At 39.9% G+C, this 20,113-nt stretch overlaps 1 protein-coding gene across 1 annotated transcript in view; it reads right to left on the reverse strand.

The window, feature by feature from the left end:
- JAK1 (Janus kinase 1) overlaps positions 1-20,113 on the reverse strand; it is a 55,693-nt gene that overhangs the window by 10,679 nt on the left and 24,901 nt on the right. The window contains exons 2-12 of the mRNA XM_059477880.1: positions 19,864-19,940; positions 18,895-19,093; positions 17,231-17,354; positions 12,963-13,113; positions 11,788-11,951; positions 11,304-11,637; positions 9,647-9,820; positions 6,871-7,028; positions 3,782-3,905; positions 2,446-2,632; positions 881-987 (exon numbers count right to left, since the gene is read on the reverse strand). Of these exons, the coding sequence (XP_059333863.1) occupies positions 881-987; positions 2,446-2,632; positions 3,782-3,905; positions 6,871-7,028; positions 9,647-9,820; positions 11,304-11,637; positions 11,788-11,951; positions 12,963-13,113; positions 17,231-17,354; positions 18,895-19,093; positions 19,864-19,869 (1,728 nt within the window). The 5' untranslated portion in view covers positions 19,870-19,940. The remainder of the gene's footprint in view (positions 1-880; positions 988-2,445; positions 2,633-3,781; positions 3,906-6,870; positions 7,029-9,646; positions 9,821-11,303; positions 11,638-11,787; positions 11,952-12,962; positions 13,114-17,230; positions 17,355-18,894; positions 19,094-19,863; positions 19,941-20,113) is intronic.

Here is a 20,113-nt window from a genome sequence, read left to right on the forward strand (position 1 = left end):
TCTGTTTCTCTGGTAAGTCAGGCTTTAAAAAATACACCCACAACAAGCCAGCTCTTAAGACTCCCTTTAAAACCCCTGTTTTCCATTAGAAAACTTAAATATCAATTTCATTTCCAGTGAAAGGCATCACTCCTGAGCTCCTCTTTGTCCACACAAAGCCATACAAGCAGCAGGATTCTGCCAGCAGAGGCCTAAATCCAAACAAATCAATAAAAACTAAATCAAGCTGCAGCTGCAGTTTGCTGAGGGGAGCTGGGAGGGGCAGCTGGGCTGGTTTGGGGTCCCTGCAGGGCTCAGGGACAGCCACACTCCTGCCTCCCAGGGCAGCTCAGCACCTGGGGATTGTGGATGAGTTAGAGATGGGACCTCTGAGCTGCTTCAGATGATGGGATTTATTTTTCTTATCTTCTCCACAGGCAGGAAGGGTGAGCTGGGCTCACATCTTCGCTGCATGGCTCAGAGGGTCACAAGCCCTCCAGTCACAATCCTTTTAAGGGTTTATTAACCAATAAAACACTGCCCACAAGGATATTTATGCTTTTGACCCAATCCTCAAATATATGGTCTTATGGACTCCTGTGAGCTTTCTTAGCCAATCATGTTATAGCAAACCTGCAATAGCAAACCTGCATTCTAAACTCCTTGTTACACCTGTAACTACTTTTATTTTTCCTATATCTTAAACTGAACTTTCTTTTATTTAGCCTAACATGTCTCTGCTTTAAAAATACACATTTATTTCAAAAATCCACATTCTCCCTTCTGGCACCTCAGTTTGGGAGCCGTTCCCAAGGTCTCAGGCCAAACCCTGGGTTTGATTCCAAGCTTTAGATGACCCCCCAAGGCTCTGGGGCTCCCTCGTGCCCCCCCAGGCTCCCACCTGCACGATCTCCTCCTTGCGGATGCGGTGGAAGCTCAGCTGCCCCATGGGATACACTGGCTGCCACTCCTGGGCCTTCTTGGTGGCCACCAGCAGGTTGGAGATTTCTGCAAGGCAGGGGCAGAAAATATCCTTAAAGCTTTCCAGAGAAACTGCATTCCCCCCTCCCAGTACCAACATGGATGGAACAGCATTAAAATCCCAAAAAAAAAGGGAAGGAAAGAGAAACTTGGCCTTGATTTCTGCTCCTCATTTGACAGAGAAATCACTAAAGCACAGTTTCATGTTTATATTTAAATGCAGAGTTATTATCAGCCAGATCAGGGTGATTTTGAACAACTGAACAGTTTTTTCTGCACAAAGACTGAAAGAGAAAATACCTGTGCTGCACATGGGATAAAATGGAATAAAACATCCTCCATCCCCTCCTGCAGCAGGGCCATCTCCTCTGCAGCGTGCAAGGGGGAATCTCATTTCCTCTTCATCCCCTTCCAAACTCCCTCTACTCTGGCAAGCACCAGCAGTGCTCCCAGGGCACTGGGATTCAGCTGGGGATGGGGCATGAGCAGAAGGAACAGACTCAAAAATCCACTTCCCACTGCTGCAGGGCAGATGCACAAGTTCTGCACATGAATTCTGCCCTCCTGGCATTATTTACTGGGACTGGGATGGGAGTGGGCATCTGGCCTTCCTCCTGCTGTGAGCAGAACCTGGCACTGGGGCTAAATCATCCTCTGGAATTCTGGAGTCACCAGGAACCACCACACCCTGCTTCAGTCCTGCATCCCCTGCACTTCTTTGTGAATATCTGATGAAATATTCAAAAAGAAGGAAAAAAAACCCACCAGGGAAGGGACAGAACAGGGAACATGCACTGAATCCTGCTGCAACCAAAGCCAGGGAGGAGCTGAAGTGGACAGTCAACTCCCTGACCCATTTTATTTCATTTTATCCCAAATCCAGCCACCAAAATGAAACCAAAATATCAGAAGTGCAGCGTGCCCCTGCTCCAGAGCCTGACCCACGCTCTGGGTGCAGAGTGAGAGCTCAGGGACTCTCCCAAAGCCCAGAGCAGCAGGTGATTGATGTGGCTCAGTTATTCCCCTGCTCTAACAGGAAACCATTATCAGCTCAGCACAATCACCCCACTGTGCTTCCTCTGTCACCCCAAACCCAGTGCAAGGCTCAGAGTTCATAGCAAACAGCTCCAGAGAGGGCTGGCAGCGCCCAACAGCTGCCCCATTGTCCCTCAGATGGCACCTCACAGATGATTTCCTGCCACCAGGCTCTTCAGGACATCAGTTTAGGGACCAAAACCCTTCCCTGCTGCCTGGTGCAGATGAGTTATTGAACAGCAGCTCACAGGGAGAGCAAACCAGGAGATCCCAACCCTCTTTTCCCCTCCTCAAACCTGCTCACGGCATCTGACAAAAATCCTCCCCAGAGAAAGAAAAATCTTTAAATTTTTTTTAAGAACTTCACACCAGGATACAGCACTAAAAATACACTAAAGGAGTCTGGAGATTGATCCCTTGCAACAAGAAAACCCTGCAAGGTCAGGCTACCTCTGGGTCTGGGCTGGCAGCACCTCTTGAGGGTGAAGCTGATGTTGTCTGTGCGCAGGATCTGCCCCTTCAGGTGGTCCATGAGGTCTTTCAGGGATGCAAAGGATTTGTTGGAGCCATGGAGGAAGTACCCCCCCTTCTTCACCTCGATCTGGAAGTTCTTGTAGGGGCCTGAGTTATTCATCACCTGGGAGCGGAGGGAAAAGAAAGGAAATAGGATCACTGGAGTGAAGGAATTGTTTGTAAAGCCATCAAAGCTTCCCAAAACTTTGGCATCACTGCAGCTCATCCCCTGCTCCTAAGTCAAGGTCCTCTAATCAAACTGCAAGAGCAGAAAAAACCCTAAAATTCCTGGAATTTTCACTCCCAGGAAGGCTCAAAAAAAGAGCAACAACATAAAGATGCAATCAAAGCTCAAATTACAGCTTTTTTTTTTCGTTTTTCTGCAGAGCCTGAGGTTATGCAGAAGCATTGCCTCTTCTGGAGAAATTTTCTCTTTGTTTGGTCAAGAATTGCAGAATCTGGAGCAGGGTTTCAAAATCTCAATTTAAAAATAGCAAAACTTCTCTCCCCCCCCAGACTGCTCAACGAGATTTCAGCTGCTGTTGAGATCCTCCAGTTTCACTGGGGAAGGGCTGAACTCCTGAACTTCCCCATCCCAGGAGCTCTCAGGATCTCCCCTCTGCAGCTTTGGGTCACCTCCCCCTTCCCCCTTTTCCAAGACAAAATTCCTTTCTCGTTTTACTGTTAAAACAGAGAGCTGATCATCTTTTTTTAAAAAAAAATCTACAGGAGATACACCCAGTATCAAATATCCCTTCCTGACTCACCACTGATTCCATGACCATTTTTTGCTAAGAAAAGGATTTATTTTGTTATTATTTATTATTTGTTATCTATTATTTACTACTTCATTTATTATGTATTATTTAATTTATTATTTATTATTATTCTTGTGTGAACACTTTAAATATCCTCCCAAAGCACCAAGCCAGCTGCAGGCTTCCAGCTGAGGATGGTGTGGGAATAAAATCCATGAAAGGAATTAAATCCATGCCCAGAAAGGCTCCAGGGAAGCTGAACCACGCTCAAGGCAAGGTGAAGTGACAAATTCTCCATGTCAGGAGTTTAAAATTCTCTATTTTCATCATGTCCCTGCACAGTCTGACTGGGAGGAATGGAGCTGCTCTGGATTTAATCAATCCCATTTGGAGAGAAGGCACAAAGGGCTGGGAGGAAAAGCCAATTCCCTGCCCGGAGCTCAGGGCGGGTGCCCTGAGGACAATCCCCCTCCCCAGGGAGGAGATTCCTGCTGGGAGCAGATCCCTGCCTGTACCTCTGAGCCCTCCAGGCAGGTGACAGTCATCAGGATGTGGTTGAAGTTGGTGCAGCTCCACCTCAGCACGTACATGCCCACCTCGTTGCCCTCCTGCCTCAGCTTGTTGATGGCATATTCCGTGCTGGAAGGGAATGGAGAGGGAGAAATACAGCAAGGAGCAGCCAAAATTCTCATTTTGGGGTGGGACAGGAGAGCAAACCTCTGTTTGGGGGGTAACAGCAACCTAGAAATATTGATTTTGTTATTAAAGTGGGATTTAAGGGTGCATGGCTCACATTGGGCTGCACAGAGCAAGGGAGGAAGGATTTGATAAAGGGAATTCTGCACCCAGCACTGTGCAGGTGAACTCCTGGATTTCTACAGTTTGTAGCTTAAATAAAGGGAATAAAGTGAATAAAGGGAATAAAGGGAAATAAAGGAAAATAAAGTGAATAAAGGGAATAAAGTGAATTAAAGGGAATAATAAATAACAATAAAGAGAATAATAATAAAATTTAAAAAACAAATTAAAATAAATAAAATAATAAATAATAATCAAAATGTTCTCAATAAAGGGGAAAGCCATAAAGGTTGGAATTCTGCATCCAGCACTGTGCAGGTGAACTCCTGGATTTCTACAGTTTGTAGCTTAAATAAAGGGAATAAAGTGAATAAAGGGAATAAAGGGAAATAAAGGAAAATAAAGTGAATAAAGGGAATAAAGTGAATTAAAGGGAATAATAAATAACAATAAAGAGAATAATAATAAAATTTAAAAAACAAATTAAAATAAATAAAATAATAAATAATAATCAAAATGTTCTCAATAAAGGGGAAAGCCATAAAGGTTGGAATTCTGCATCCAGCATTGTGCAGGTGAACTCCTGGATTTCTACAGTTTGTAGCTTAAATAAAGGGAATAAAGTGAATAAAGGGAATAAAGGGAAATAAAGGAAAATAAAGTGAATACAGGGAACAAAGTGAATTAAAGGGAATAATAAATAAATAACAATAAAGAGAATAATAATAAAATTTAAAAAACAAATTAAAATAAATAAAATAATAAATAATAATCAAAATGTTCTCAATAAAGGGGAAAGCCATAAAGGTTGGAATTCTGCATCCAGCATTGTGCAGGTGAACTCCTGGATTTCTACAGTTTGTAGCTTAAATAAAGGGAATAAAGTGAATAAAGGGAATAAAGGGAAATAAAGGAAAATAAAGTGAATAAAGGGAATAAAGTGAATTAAAGGGAATAATAAATAACAATAAAGAGAATAATAATAAAATTTAAAAAACAAATTAAAATAAATAAAATAATAAATAATAATCAAAATGTTCTCAATAAAGGGGAAAGCCATAAAGGTTGGAATTCTGCATCCAGCATTGTGCAGGTGAACTGCAGGACTTCTACAGTTTGCAGCTTAAATAAAGGGAATAAAGGGAAATAAAGGGAAATAAAGGGAAATAAAGGAGAATAAAGGGAATAATAAATAAATAAAAATAAAGGGAATAATAATAAAATAAAAATAATAAATAAAAAAAATAATAAGAATCAAAATTTTCCCAATAAAGGGAAAAGCCACAAAGGTGGGTGGAGGGAGGAGAATTCTTTTAGGTGTTTAAAAACCCAAGGCTTTGTTCATCCATCCAAAGACTCCTGGGGTGAGTGTAGAGACACTTCCACTCTCTATCTAGAACATTCCCATGTGTCCATGGAGAAAACTCTCAGAACACTCCTTTAGTGCAGAAACACTGAGTTTATAGATGAGAAAGAAAAGAAACACTCATTTTTTCCTTTAATAAAATGAAATTTTGGTAACCACCACTCACCCAAACCCAAATTTCCTCAGTGGATTCACCATGAGAGGAATTATCAAAAACAAAACCCCAAAATGCAGAAGGGACTGACCAGATGGGCCCAAAATGCAGAGGAACTGACCAGATGGGTCCATGAACCCCAAGATGAAGGAGGGACTGACCAGATGGGCCCAAAACCCCCAAAATGCAGGAAGGACTGACCAGATGGGCCCAAAATGAAGGAATGACTGACCAGATGGGCCCATAACCCCAAAATGAAGAGACACTGACCAGATGGGCTCATGACATCAAAATGCACAGGGACTGACCAGATGGATCCATAAACCCCAAAATGAAGGAGGGACTGAGCAGATGGATCCATAAACCCCAAAATACAGGAAGGACTGACCAGATGGGCCCATAACCCCAAAATGCAGGAGGGACTGACCAGATGGGCCCATAACCCCAAAATGCACAGGGACTGACCAGATGGGCCCAAAATGCAGAAGGGACTGAGCAGATGGGTCCATTAACCCCAAAATGAAGAGGGACTGACCAGATGGGCTCATGACATCAAAATGCACAGGGACTGACCAGATGGGCCCATAACCCCAAAATGAAGGAGGGACTGACCAGATGGGCCCAAAATGAAGGAATGACTGACCAGATGGATCCATAACCCCAAAATGCAAGAGGGACTGACCAGATGGGCCCATAACCCCAAAATGCAGAGGGACTGACCAGATGGGCCCATAACCCCAAAATGCAGGAAGGACTGAGCAGATGGGCCCATAACCCCAAAGTGCACAGGGACTGACCAGATGGGCCCATAACCCCAAAATGCACAGGGACTGACCAGATGGGCCCATAACCCCAAAATGCAGGAGGGACTGACCAGATGGGCCCAAAATGAAGGAATGACTGACCAGATGGGCCCATAACCCCAAAATGCAGAAGGGACTGAGCAGATGTGCCCATAACCCCAAAATGCAGGAGGGACTGACCAGATGGGTCCATGAACCCCAAAATGCAGGAGGGACTGACCAGATGTGCCCATAACCCCAAAATGAAGGAGGGACTGACCAGATGGGCCCATAACCCCAAAGTGCACAGGGACTGACCAGATGGGCCCAAAACCCCAAAATGCAGGAGGGACTGACCAGATGGGCCCAAAATGAAGGAATGACTGACCAGATGGGCCCATAACCCCAAAATGCAGAGGGACTGACCAGATGGGCCCATAACCCCAAAATGCAGGAGGGACTGACCAGATGGGCCCATAACCCCAAAATGCAGGAGGGACTGACCAGATGGGGCCGTGGCAGCCGTTCTTGATGTTGTGCTGGATGAGGGGAGGAGCCACGTCCGTGCACAGGTAGTGGTGGGCGTCTGCAGTGAGCCTGAAGTAGCCATCGACCAGCGAGGTGAAGGACAGCGCCTCGGCGTGCGAGCCCAGCCGCAGCTCCTGCCGGCACAGCCACAGCCATCAGCACAGCTCCTCACGCACAATTCCGCTTTAAAACATTTAACATTTCCTCCCAAAACCTTGGGGATGTGTTGGACCAGCTTATCCCTTGCTCTTAAGTGAAGGCTCTTCAACTGAACGGCAACAAAGCAGAAAAAAGCCTAAAAGTCCTGGAATTTTCACTGCCAGGATGAGCAGCAACATAAAGATGCTATCATCCAACAAAAAAAGGTTTTTTTTAAAAAGTTCAAAAATATTTTATTCCATTATCAGTCTCGTTGAAGGGTGATACATAAGAGATGCAAAACTCTACACCTTTCTATCAGAATCTATTTCCTGGTTACAACACCTTATAAATGTTTTTATAAATTAACTTTTGCCACATAATGCTGCTAATACTTCTAACACCAATCACCTATATCTTTATGTATATTTTATTTATATTTAACACCTATCACCTATATTTTTACCTATATTTAACACCAATCACCTATATTTTTACCAATCACCTACATTTTTACCTATATTTACCTATATTTAACACCAATCACCTATATTTTTACCTATACTTTAACCTATATTTAACACCAATCACCTATATTTTTAGCAACATTTAACCTATACTTTTATCTATATTTAACACCAATCACGCATATTTTTGTCTATATTTTACCTATATTTTTACCTATATTTAACACCAATCACTTGTATTTTTACCTATATTTTTACCTACATTTAACACCAATCACCTATATTTTTACCTATACTTTAACCTATATTTAACACCAATCACCTATATTTTTAGCAACATTTAACCTATACTTTTATCTATATTTAACATCAATCACGTATATTTTTATCTAAATTTTACCTATATTTTTACCTATATTTAACACCAATCACTTGTATTTTTACCTATATTTTTACCTACATTTAACACCAATCACCTATATTTTAACCTATACTTTAACCTATATTTAACACCAATCATATATTTTTACCAACATTTTACTTATACTTTTATCTATATTTCACATCAATCATCTATATTTTTACCTATATTTTACCTATATTGAACAGAAATCACCTATATTTTACCTATATTTTTACTTATACTTAATACCAATCACCTATATTTTTTCCCCACATTCTCCTGCTACAATGCATTTTTCACAGCTCTAATTCTCTAAAATATCTGGTGTTTTTGCAAGGCCATCTTTTGAAACTTATTGAAACTTGTTTCTAGTTCATTCTCTCTCAACAATGCCATCTTTATTCTATGGCATTCCTAATCAGCACACTTTATCTCAGAGTTTGCACACAAATGTATAAAACTGTGGGAGCTTTCTGTCAGGTTTTGAAATCCTTTAAAATCCATTTTCCACGTCTCATCCTCTTTTTTGGTCTGTAAAAACTTTTTGATGGTCTCATTTATCATTGGCTGCACACAGTGAAGTGCACAAGGCACTATTACTGATATTAGTAATACACTATATTATAAAATATTGGTGTCAGGACACCAGGAATGCTGCAGCATCCCTGGAATATTTGGATTAATGAGGAATATCCATCAGCCACTTCTGGCTACAGGAGGTTGGGATTTAGTGGCCATTCCCTGCCCTCCCTGTCCTGGCTCCACTGTCACAAATTCTGGAATTCCTCATGGAATTTGTGAGGGAAAATTCTGTGCCAGTGTGGACACAGCTGCATTCACCCACTTTGAGCACCATTTTTGCTGTGCCCAGTGTCAAGTCCAGCACATTTGGTGTTATTTACACTCAAAATGTCCCTCAATTGTCACCTCGTGCCCAACCCCAGCCTGGCTCCCCATGGAAGGGAAAGGATCCATCCAGGGAATTAAGTGATCCAGCAGGGAATTAAATTATCCAGAAGGGAATTAAATTATCCAAAAGGGAATTAAGTGATCCACCTGGGAATTAAGTGATCCACCTGGGAATTAAATGATTCAGCAGGGAATTAAATGATCCAGAAGGGAATTAAATTATCCAAAAGGGAATTAAATGATCCAAAAGGGAATTAAATTATCCAAAAGGGAATTAAGTGATCCACCTGGGAATTAAGTGATCCAGCAGGGAATTAATTAAATGATCCAGCAGGAAATTAAATGATACAGCAGGGAATTAAATGATCCAGCAGGGAATTAAGTGACCCAGCAGGGAATTAAGTGACCCAGCAGGGAATTAAATGATCTACCAGGGAATTAAATGATCCAACAGGGAATTAAATGATCCAGAAGGGAATTAAATTATCCAAAAGGGAATTAAGTGATCCACCTGGGAATTAAGTGATCCAGCAGGGAATTAATTAAATGATCCAGCAGGAAATTAAATGATACAGCAGGGAATTAAATGATCCAGCAGGGAATTAAGCGACCCAGCAGGGAATTAAATGATCTACCAGGGAATTAAATGATCCAGCAGGGAATGAAGTGACCCAGCAGGGAATTAATTCAATTAAATGTCCCAGCAGGGAATGAAGTGACCAGCAGGGACTCCAGCCCAGTCTCCAGGGAAGCTGAGGCAGCCCCAGTGAGGTGAAGGCACAGAGTCAGTGTGAGGGTTTGAAATGCTCCCCTGAGCCCTCCTGGCCATGCCCACCATCCTCTTGTTGTCCTGCTTGTTGATGCTGACTGTGGCCTCCTTGATGACGATGTGGGTGATCTCAGGGAAGTAGGAGAAGCTGTTCCACGTCTCCCGCAGTTTGTGCTTCTCCTCCTCCTTTTTGCCTTTGCCATCGGATTTCTTCTTCTTCTCTTTCTCTGTCTGGACAGGCTGCAAAGGTATTTGGGATAAAAGCTTCAGTTAAAACATGTTTAGCACAGTGGTTTTGCTCTAAAATAAAAATTCATTCTAGAATAGCAATATCAAATCTTTATTTCTTCTTCTTCTCTTTCTCTGTCTGGACAGGCTGCAAAGGTATTTGGGATAAAAGCTTCAGTTAAAACATGATTAGCACAGTGGTTTTGCTCTAAAATAAAAATTCATTCTAGAATAGCAATATCAAATCTTTATTTCTTCTTCTTCTCTTTCTCTGTCTGGACAGGCTGCAAAGGTATTTGGGATAAAAGCTTCAGTTAAAACATGTTTAGCACAGTGGTTTTGCTCTAAAATAAAAATTCATTCTAGAACAGCAATATAAAATCTTTATTAGTTAGAATTATAGACAATGATTATTATATGAATTATAAAATTAATCTTAATTATAGAATAATAAAAATAATTATTTGTTAATTAGGTTTATATAGTTGTATAAATTATAAAATTAATCTAAATTATAGAATAATAATGTAAAATATATAATATAATGTATTGCAAGACAGTTACTCTAAACCAAAAATTCATTCTAGAACAATAATATAAATTAATTACTTATTAATTAGAATTTTAGAACAGAATTATTGTAAAAATTATAACATTTAACTCCATTATAGAGTATAAAATACAGAATATAATGTACTGTAATACATTTACTCGAAACCAAAAATTCATTCTAGAATAATGATATAAATTATTTATTAATTAGAATTCTAGAATAGAAATATTATAGAAATTATAAAAATAATATAAATTATAGAATAATAATATAAATATAATAACATGAAATATATAACATAATGTACTCTAATACATTTGCTCTATACCAAAAATTCATTCTAGAATAGTAATATTAATTATTTATTAGTTGGAATTATATAATAATTATATCAATTATAAAATTAATATATACAATAATAATATAAAATATAGGATGTAATGTATTGTAATACAATTACTCTAAACCAAAAATTCATTCTAGGATAGTAATACCAATTCACGATTTATTAGTTAAAATTATACAATAAAAGTATTATATAAATTATAAAATTAATGTATAGCATAATATAATTATTATAAAATTAATATTAATAATATATTAATAATATAATATATAGAATAGAATGTATTCTAATGCCTAGAATAAATGTATTTAATTCTGGGATGTTTTTCACGGGGTCTTTCATTTTCCTGGTAGAAGGGCTGCCCACAGAGGTTGTCCAGTGCTCAGTCCTGGATAAAATTCCTGAGCCTGGTCTGGTCTCCAAACTAAGCCTAAAAAGGGGTTGGGCTGGAACTCCCTGATCCTCTTCCAACCTGGACAATCCTGCAATCCTGTAAAAGCCCCTCCAACACAAAGCTGTGTCCGAAGCCCACAGGCACCTTTCAGCAGCTGTCCTGTCCCCAAATCCCCTGAAGTGCCACTCCTCAGGGTACTCACACTTGGCTTGAGCCTCCACTGGATGCCGTTGTTCCCTGTCACCATCACCTCGTACTTCTCGTGGTCTCCACAGTTGAATTTATTCATCTCATTCTCAGCAGAGATCAGCAGGAACGAGGTCTCAAAGATCTCTGCCCCATAATACTTGGTCAGGACCTCCATGGTGGATAAATATTTCACCTTCAGGTCCCGGGGGGAGACGCTGTTGTTGCAGATGGTTTTGTTGTTGAACTCCTTGAGGAAATGCTTGAAAACGTTATTGATCCGAATCCTGGTCAGGAAATTCCTCTGCCTGATGGTCCTGTTCAGAGTCTCAGGGATATAATGCTTGTAACTGGGAGGAGAAGCAAGGGATTAAATTAAATTAAATTAAATTAAATTAAATTAAATTAAATTAAATTAAATTAAATTAAATTAAATTAAATTAAATTCCTCCTGGGAGAGCAGCAGAGGCAGCAGGGACAGAGGGTGGATCCCAGCTCACCTGATGTCCTTGGGGAGCTCTGGCAGCTTCACATTTTTCTTGATGGCATCGTGGGAGATGGCCAGGACAGCCATCCCCAGACACTCATTCTCTATCTCATGGACCTCCTGGTCGTTTTTGGGGTCTCGGATGGGTGCCAGGCCCTTCACTAGGTCATACTGGCCCTGAACAGAACAAAAAATCCCAAATTACCCAGTTGGTCTTCCCCAGAGTTTGTCCCTGAGCCAGGAATTCATCCCAGGATCCTTGGGCAAGGAGAAGTTGGAAACTCCTGCCCTTCTTTTATACATCAGCCCACCAAAAATTCATTTTTAAAAAATGAACTACAGAAATCACCATCCTGGCCCCTTTTAGTACCTTCAATATTTATTTTCTGCTCCACAAAACCAACTTTGTGCCTCTGCTTTATCCCTGCCCTTCCCATCCAAAGCATGTCCTGGATTCATCTCCAAGCCAAGCCCTGCTCTGGGACAGCCTGGAAAGTGTTTGGTTATCAAAGAGCAAAGACATTTCTGTGCCTCATTGCTTTAATGTTTCCCTGGAATTCTCCTTCCTTGTGGTTCCCAGTGTGAAAATCCTGCAGGAATTCTACTCAGAACCAACAGTAAATGGGATTTCCTCTGTGCATTCAATTTGCTCTTTCATCAACCTGAATTTTCTCATTTTTTTTTGGTGAGACCTGACAGCTTCTGGTTTGAAAAATCCTTTGGAAAGCACAAGAGGAGAGCAAAACTGCAGAGAGGTTATCAATCTTTATCACCACGGGGTTATCAGTAAATGTTTATCAATCTTTAACACCAACCAGTAAAAAAACCTCATTAAAAGGACCCAGCCCTGCCAGATTCCCTCTGCTGCTGCTCCTCTCCAGCCCCAGCTCTGGGCAAATGTCCCACAAAAGGTGACTGAGAGCATTTAGAAACACAAATAATTCACTTTAGAAGAAAATATCTATAAAAATAAAATCATTTCTGGGTTGGGAAAGAGGATTTACTCCTCCATGCAGCAAATCCTCTCCTCTCCACCAGGCAGCAGCAAAAAGAAAACCCTTCCAGTATTAACAGGATACATAATGTGTGTTTTAGGAGCCTTTTAAAGCAGAATCCCCCAGTTTTTATGGGACAAAAATCCCATAAAATTTTGATTTATGGGAATACAGCATCAGAGAGAATTCCAACCTGTGCAAACATGTATTCCAGGGAATTGGCATCCAGGATGGGGGTCCCCTCTGGAGCCAGCTTCTTGTCACAGGCCTTGGCCCTCCTGGGGGAGTGTCTCCACACCGAGGGCTCGCTCTCGCTCGTCCCGTGCCAGTTGGTGAAATAGTATCTGCCAAAAAAGCCAGAAACTTGAAAAATGCCTTGGGAAAAGCCTCCATTTCTACAAGATTATCTGGGTTTTGAGAAATAAAGCAGTTCAAAGCAAGAATTGGTCAAATTTCTGCCCAAATTTCAAGGTTAAGTAGTGCAACATTCCAGCACGTTCCTGGCCTGAGGAACTGGGGGAAAATATACAGTTATTATGAATTATTAGGGGTTTTTTCTTTTTTTTTTTTTTTTTTTTTTTTTTTTTGGTTAGAGAGATGGAGCACCTCTCCTGTGAGGAAATACAGATTTGGGAATGTTCACCTGGAGAGAAGGATCCAGGGAGAGCTCAGGGCCTGAAGGGGCTCCAGGAGAGCTGCAGAGGGACTGGGGACAGGGACAGAGGGATGGGACACAGGGAATGGCTCCCTGTGGGAATGGCTCCAGAGGGCAAGGATGGGTGGGACACTGGGAATTGGGAATTCCTGGCTGGGATGGAATCCCCAGATTTGCTGTGGCTGCCCCTGGATCCCTGGCAGTGCCCAAGGCCAGGCTGGAGCAGCCTGGGACAGTGGGAGGTGTCCCTGGGATGGGATGGGATGGGATGGGATGGGATGGGATGGGATGGGATGGGATGGGATGGGATTTAAGGTCCCTCCCAGTCCAAAGCAGTTTGGGACTGACATTTATGAAGCCCCAAATCTCCAGTGTCAAGGCTGGAGGGGCCCAGCCTCAATGCAAAGTCAGGATCTTCAACAAAATAAAAAGAATATTTTTAGTTCAGCTCTTCTTAGGCAGGAACTCCAACCCAAAACTGAGCCAGAAACTCCTGACAAGAACCAGAGGAGCCTCCAGGACTGCTGGGGCTGAGGGCTGGAGAGCAGAGCAAAGCAAACCCTGCTGAAACCCAGAGGAAATGACTTTGCTTCCCTGTTCTCCTGCAGAAGAGGAGTCAGAATTAATAACTGCAATTCTTCTGTTATTTCCTGAAAACAATCATGGGCAAGGTCTGTGCATTGTTTGGGACTGAGAGGAGACTCTGCTCCTTTCCCTAATTAACTGCTCTGATTAACACCACAAGAACAATTGGGGCCCCATTGTCTGAGGGATGGGGAAATCAAGGGGAATCTTTTCCTTGGAAAGCTCCAGGGCTTCCTGGGAGACATTTTGGGGATTTCACTTCCACAACAGGAACAGGAACATGAATTTCCCCATTCCCAATGAGCTGGGGAGGGAATTGTGCCCCTGAGCCCCAGCCCTCCCTCAGAGCATCTTCCATCATCATTCATCATTGGCTTACATATCTCTATAAAATTTTACAAAATAAATTTAATCCATTTTTCATTATTGCATATAATATTCTTAATATAATATAATATAATATAATATAATATAATATAATATAATATAATATTCTAAATATAATATAATATTCTAAATATAGTATAATATAATATTCTAAATATAATATAATATAATATAATATAATATAATATAATATAATATAATATAATATAATATAATATAATATAATATAACATATAATGTTATATGATATTGTATTACATATTACATTATTTATTATATAATATCTTATTATAGATTATATTATTTATTATATTATATAATATTTTACTATCAAAACCCATTCTTTGCTTCCAAAATTTAAAAAAAATTCCTCCAATCCCTACAAAACCCATAAGTTTACCTGTATTTTAACAAATACAAAATCTAAGCACATTTCAATAAAAAATATAAAGCTGTCAAGTAACAAAAACACTAACCACTCCACAAACAAAAAATACACCCACACAAATACAGATTGCATAAAAATTACAACCCTTGTATTTCACCCACCTATATAGTTATATAAAATGTATATAATTTTATATAATTTTTTATAAAAGTTTATATACATTTGTAACTTTATTTATATAGTTTATAAATTTTATAAAAATTTATAAGCTTGAAGTTCCTTTATAAGGATAAAAATCAGTAGTATTATAATTTTTTTATAAAATAATAAGTAAATAAAATATAAAATTCAGTCAAATATATATACAACAAATAATTAGCAATGTTATCAATACAGTATTCATAATTCAAACAAGAGGGGGAGATGTTAAAACTCTAGGTATTAAAAATTTTAAACTTTCTTTACTAAGAAAACACAAATCCACAAAATACCACAAAAATACTACAGAAACCCACAAACTACTACAGAAATACTACAGAAATCCACAAAATACTACAGAAATACTACAGAAATCCACAAAATACTACAGAAATACTACAGAAATCCACAAAATACTACAGAAATACTACAGAAATCCACAAAATACTACAGAAATACTACAGAAATCCACAAAATACTATAGAAATACTACAGAAAGCCACAAACTACTACAGAAATACTACAGAAATCCACAAAATACTACAGAAATACTACAGAATCCACAAAATGCTACAGAAATACTACAGAAATCCACAAAATGCTACAGAAATACTACAGAATCCACAAAATGCTACAGAAATACTACAGAAATCCACAAAATACTACAGAAATACTATACAGATAATAGAAAAATACTGTGGAAATCCACAAAATACTACAAAAATACTACAGAGATCCACAAAATACTACAGAAATCCACAAAAATACTGCACAAACCCACAAAATCCCACAGTCTGCCTCCAAAACCCCTCCAGAAAGGAACTGGATCCCTTTCCCACAGCAAAACCCAAACCCACCCATGCAAGAGTTAAATTCTCCTCCTCTCTGAGCAATGACTCCAGGATATTACAAAATCCTGGGGTTTCTCATTTTTTAAAAAATGCAATAAATAGAACTTGAGGCAAGTGAGAAAACCACAGGGAACTCAGAGAGTTTCTGTGAAAAGTCCTTTTAAACATCACCAAAATGCAGCAGCATCTGGCACTGATTTAGGGCAGGGGAGGAGAAATTCACACAGAAAACAAAAAGTTCTCAGCAGAGGGAGAAAAGTCAAAGCCCCACAAACATCTCAGCCCAGGCACATTGTTCATTTTAGAGATTTCATTAAAAAGGACATGACAAAAACCTATCAATGTAGGCAAAAATAAAATTTCATTTCTGAATTGTCATGTACAGTTAATCCACTCCTCTATTTAAAAAAGAAAAAAAAACAAATTAAATTTTTTAAAAATTAAAATTTCCTTTTTGAATTATCATGTATATTTAACCCACTGTTCTATTTTAAAAAATTAAAAATTAAATTAAAAAATTAAATTTCATTTCTGAATTATGATGTACAGTTAATCCACTGCTCTATTAAAAAAAAAAAAAAAAAATTAAAAAAATTAAGTTTAACATTTAATTTTGTTTTTACAAATTCATTTCTGAATTATCATGTAGAGTTAATCTACTGCCCTTTTTTTATACTAATTTTTTTTAAATTAAAACATTTTAAAAATTTAAAAAATTCATTTCTGAATGATGATGTACAGTTAATCCATTGCTGTATTAAAAATTTTAAATAATTTTTAATTATTTTTTTAAATTCACTTCTGAATCATCATGTAGAGTTAATCCACTGCTCTATTAATTTTTTAATTAATTTTTTTAATTAAAAAATTTTAAAAAATTTTTTAAATTCTTTTCTGAATGATCATGTACAGTTAATCCATCACTGCATTAAAAACATTTTAAAAATTTAATTAATTTTTTTTTAAAAATTCATTTCTGAATGATCATGTACAGTTAATCCATCACTGTATTAAAAACATTTTAAACAATTTTTTAACTTTTTTTTTTTTTTTATTTCATTTCTGAATGCTCATGCACAGTTAATCCACTGCTCTGGAACACTTCAAATGGAAATTCATAAAAGCACTGACACAAACCCAGTGGTTTAGAGCCAATTTTTCAATTAACTTTGACCTTGCTCACTCCCAGCTTTGTGAAAACAACTTCTCATGCTTTTCCAACTCTTTTTTTTCAAGATTAAACCCCAAAGATGCAAAGAAATCAGGAGATGTTTGAAGCTCCTGCTGCTCATGTCTCCTCTAAGCTGTGCAAACCCAGCTGCTGATTTTGGTGTTGCCTCCCTGCTTCTCCAGGGAGCTCAGAATGAATAAATCCCATTTTCCGGGTGTTTCCTTACCTCATGCGATAATGGAGCCTGAAGGATGACTTCTCCTCCACCTTGAAGACCTGGTTTGGTGCATACCAGAGCTTTTTGTTCTCATCATACAGAGCAAAGAGGTTGTGGCACAGAGGGGACACAGCTGGCACAAAAACACACAAATGGATGAATCACAAAGCTCCAGGGCACATCCACGCCCCAAAACACAAAAGCATAAAGCAAATATTGGATCATGAAAAGAAACTGATACTGGGATCAGCCTGAAACACATATTGGGGAGGAAAGGTTGAGGTGGAGCTGTCACCTGGGTTCAACCCATGGGGTTTGGGGTGGATTAAACAGAGATTGCTGCTCTTAAAGTGATCCTCAAATCCTGATTTTGCCCAAAGTCTAAGCTCCAAAGAAATTACTTAAAACCTTCACTTTGTTCAGGTCACAGAAAAGAGAGTTTTACCAAACCCACAACTCTGTTCTCAATTTTATTTTGTTAATAAATTCAACCCCCAGAGGTGAAAGGAGGTTTTGGCAAACCAGCAGAAAGCTTTGGTGGTTCCACAGAGAAAGCTTTGGTCTGTTCCAGCTAGGAACAGACTGCGACACCAACGGGCTAATCTGATTTAACTCTGGATTTACTCCATCCCAGATCTCTTTGGGATGGATGTTTCCTCCATCCCAGATCTCTTTGGGATGGATGTTTCCTCCATCCCAGATCTCTTTGGGATGGATGGTTCCTCCATCCCAGATCTCTTTGGGATGGATGCTTACTCCATCCCTGATCTGTTTAGGATGGATGTTTACTCCATCCCAGATCTCTTTGGGATGGATGTTTCCTCCATCCCAGATCTGTTTGGGATGGATGTTTCCTCCATCCCAGATCTCTTTGGGATGGATGTTTACTCCATCCCAGATCTCTTTGGGATGGATGGATGGATGGATGGATGGATGGATGGATGGATGGATGGATGGATGGATGGATGGATGGATGGATGGTTACTCCATCCCAGATCTCTTTGGGATGGATGCTTACTCCATCCCTGATCTGTTTAGGATGGATGTTTCCTCCATCCCAGATCTGCTGGAATTCCTTGTCCCAGCTCTGGAGCAGCTGCACCATCTGTGGGTTCACAGCCCCCAGAGAGCAGCTCCTGCACACCAACATAAATAGGTGGGTGTTAAATACCCCTCACTTCAATCTCTTAAAGAACAATATCAGCACTCCTTTGGTGAGGTTTGTCCTGCAGATTTCCATCACTTCACCCATTCCCATGGAAGAGGAGCAATTAGGCAAATGAGCTGAAGGGGATTTCAAGAATCAAAGAAAACATTTGAGACCTGCAGGAAAATTCCTGCTCAGTTCCCCCATTCTCACCCCACAGCAGCTGGGTAAGGTTTGGTGTTCCATGGGGAAAGAACCTCAGAACTGTAAATACAAAATCCCACCGGGCTGTGAGATCAAAGAGAGATGAAATCCACTTTTCCTGTGGAATTCCAGGTGTTTGCTGAGCCCCAGCCCAGAGGGAAGAGCACAGCACAGCCCTGCCACGTGAGGGATGCACACGAGGTCAGAGCAGCTCAGTGGGGATTTACTGGGACAGGGAGGCTCTTCCTTTGTCTGCCCCACAGAGGATGCCTGACTGGCTGCTGCCAGGCCCCTGGGAGCTGAAATGAACCCAAACACTCACAGCACTTCTGGGCAGCCTCAATGCACAGCTCCTCCGAGGTGAACTCCCCGCTGGAGTAACAGAGGGGGGCTTTGTCCTGCAGGTAGAAGAGGATTTCCAGCCCCTGGTGCTGAGCCTCCAGGTTGAGCTCATTTCTCTTGGTGCTCCTCATTTTTGCACAGAAAGCCATGGCTTTGCAATCTTCTTTTACGTTGAGATACTGGGAGTGCAGAGAAAAGAGCAAAGGGAAACGTGAGGGGAGTTGGGATTGTCAGGACACAAACCCATCACTGCTGGCTGGGCACCACCATCCTCCAAACCCTCAGGTGAGGATTTATCCAAAACCAGGTGAAAACAGGAAAAAAGAAATGTCAGTGATTATTCTGGTTCTGGGAACTGTGCTCCAAACCATTCCCTCCTCTTCTGGTGGTGCCACAGCTTTCCTGCAAGGTTTCTCTCCTCAAAGCAGAAATAACTTCACATCCTTCAGCACCACCTTGGCTGGAAAACAACACTTGAGCCTGAGTGATTTAAACAGCTCATTTGATGTTTCCTTCTTTAAAAAATCAGCTTCTATTTTTACAGCCCCTTAACAGCAAAATATTTCTCATTGTTTTCTCCCCTCTCACCCTTTGTGTTTGAAACTGCTGATGGTTTATGAGTCATGGTGTATTTTATAAGATTTATTGGCATTTATTTTTTATTACTACTTCTCTGTCTCTCCAGGAGGAAAGGGTAGCACTAAGTAGGTTTAATGCGAGAGCTTTTAGATTGCCAAGGATGCACAACAGGGCAGCTCTGACTCAAAAGAAAATTGGTTTTCATACCCAGTGCTTAAATAGAAAGAGCAGAAAGTTATTTGAGTTATTTGGGTTCTTTGTTCTATGTTTTTCTAAGCTTTAAAAAGCCCAAACCACCAATTTTATAGTTTATAAAATTAATCCTCCCACCAAAAAAACTATAAAAAATGAACCCCCAAAGCCAACACACCTGCATTTATATGCCTGTGGGATCCTCTACACAACTGAAATGGGTCTTCACTCTCCCCAGGAGAAGCTTCACTCTCACTGAAAAAAAAAGGGAAAAATAAACATTATCAGGAATGGCTTTGTACAGCTGGAGGCACAAATGAAATGGTCAGGCTGATAAAATTCCACCTGCAATCCTAGGGAACAGATTAATAATAATAATTAATAATAATGAAAATTATGATGATGATGATGATGATGATGATGATGAT

This window comes from Ammospiza nelsoni, chromosome 9, assembly GCF_027579445.1.
Source record: "Ammospiza nelsoni isolate bAmmNel1 chromosome 9, bAmmNel1.pri, whole genome shotgun sequence".
Lineage (NCBI taxonomy): Eukaryota > Metazoa > Chordata > Aves > Passeriformes > Passerellidae > Ammospiza > Ammospiza nelsoni.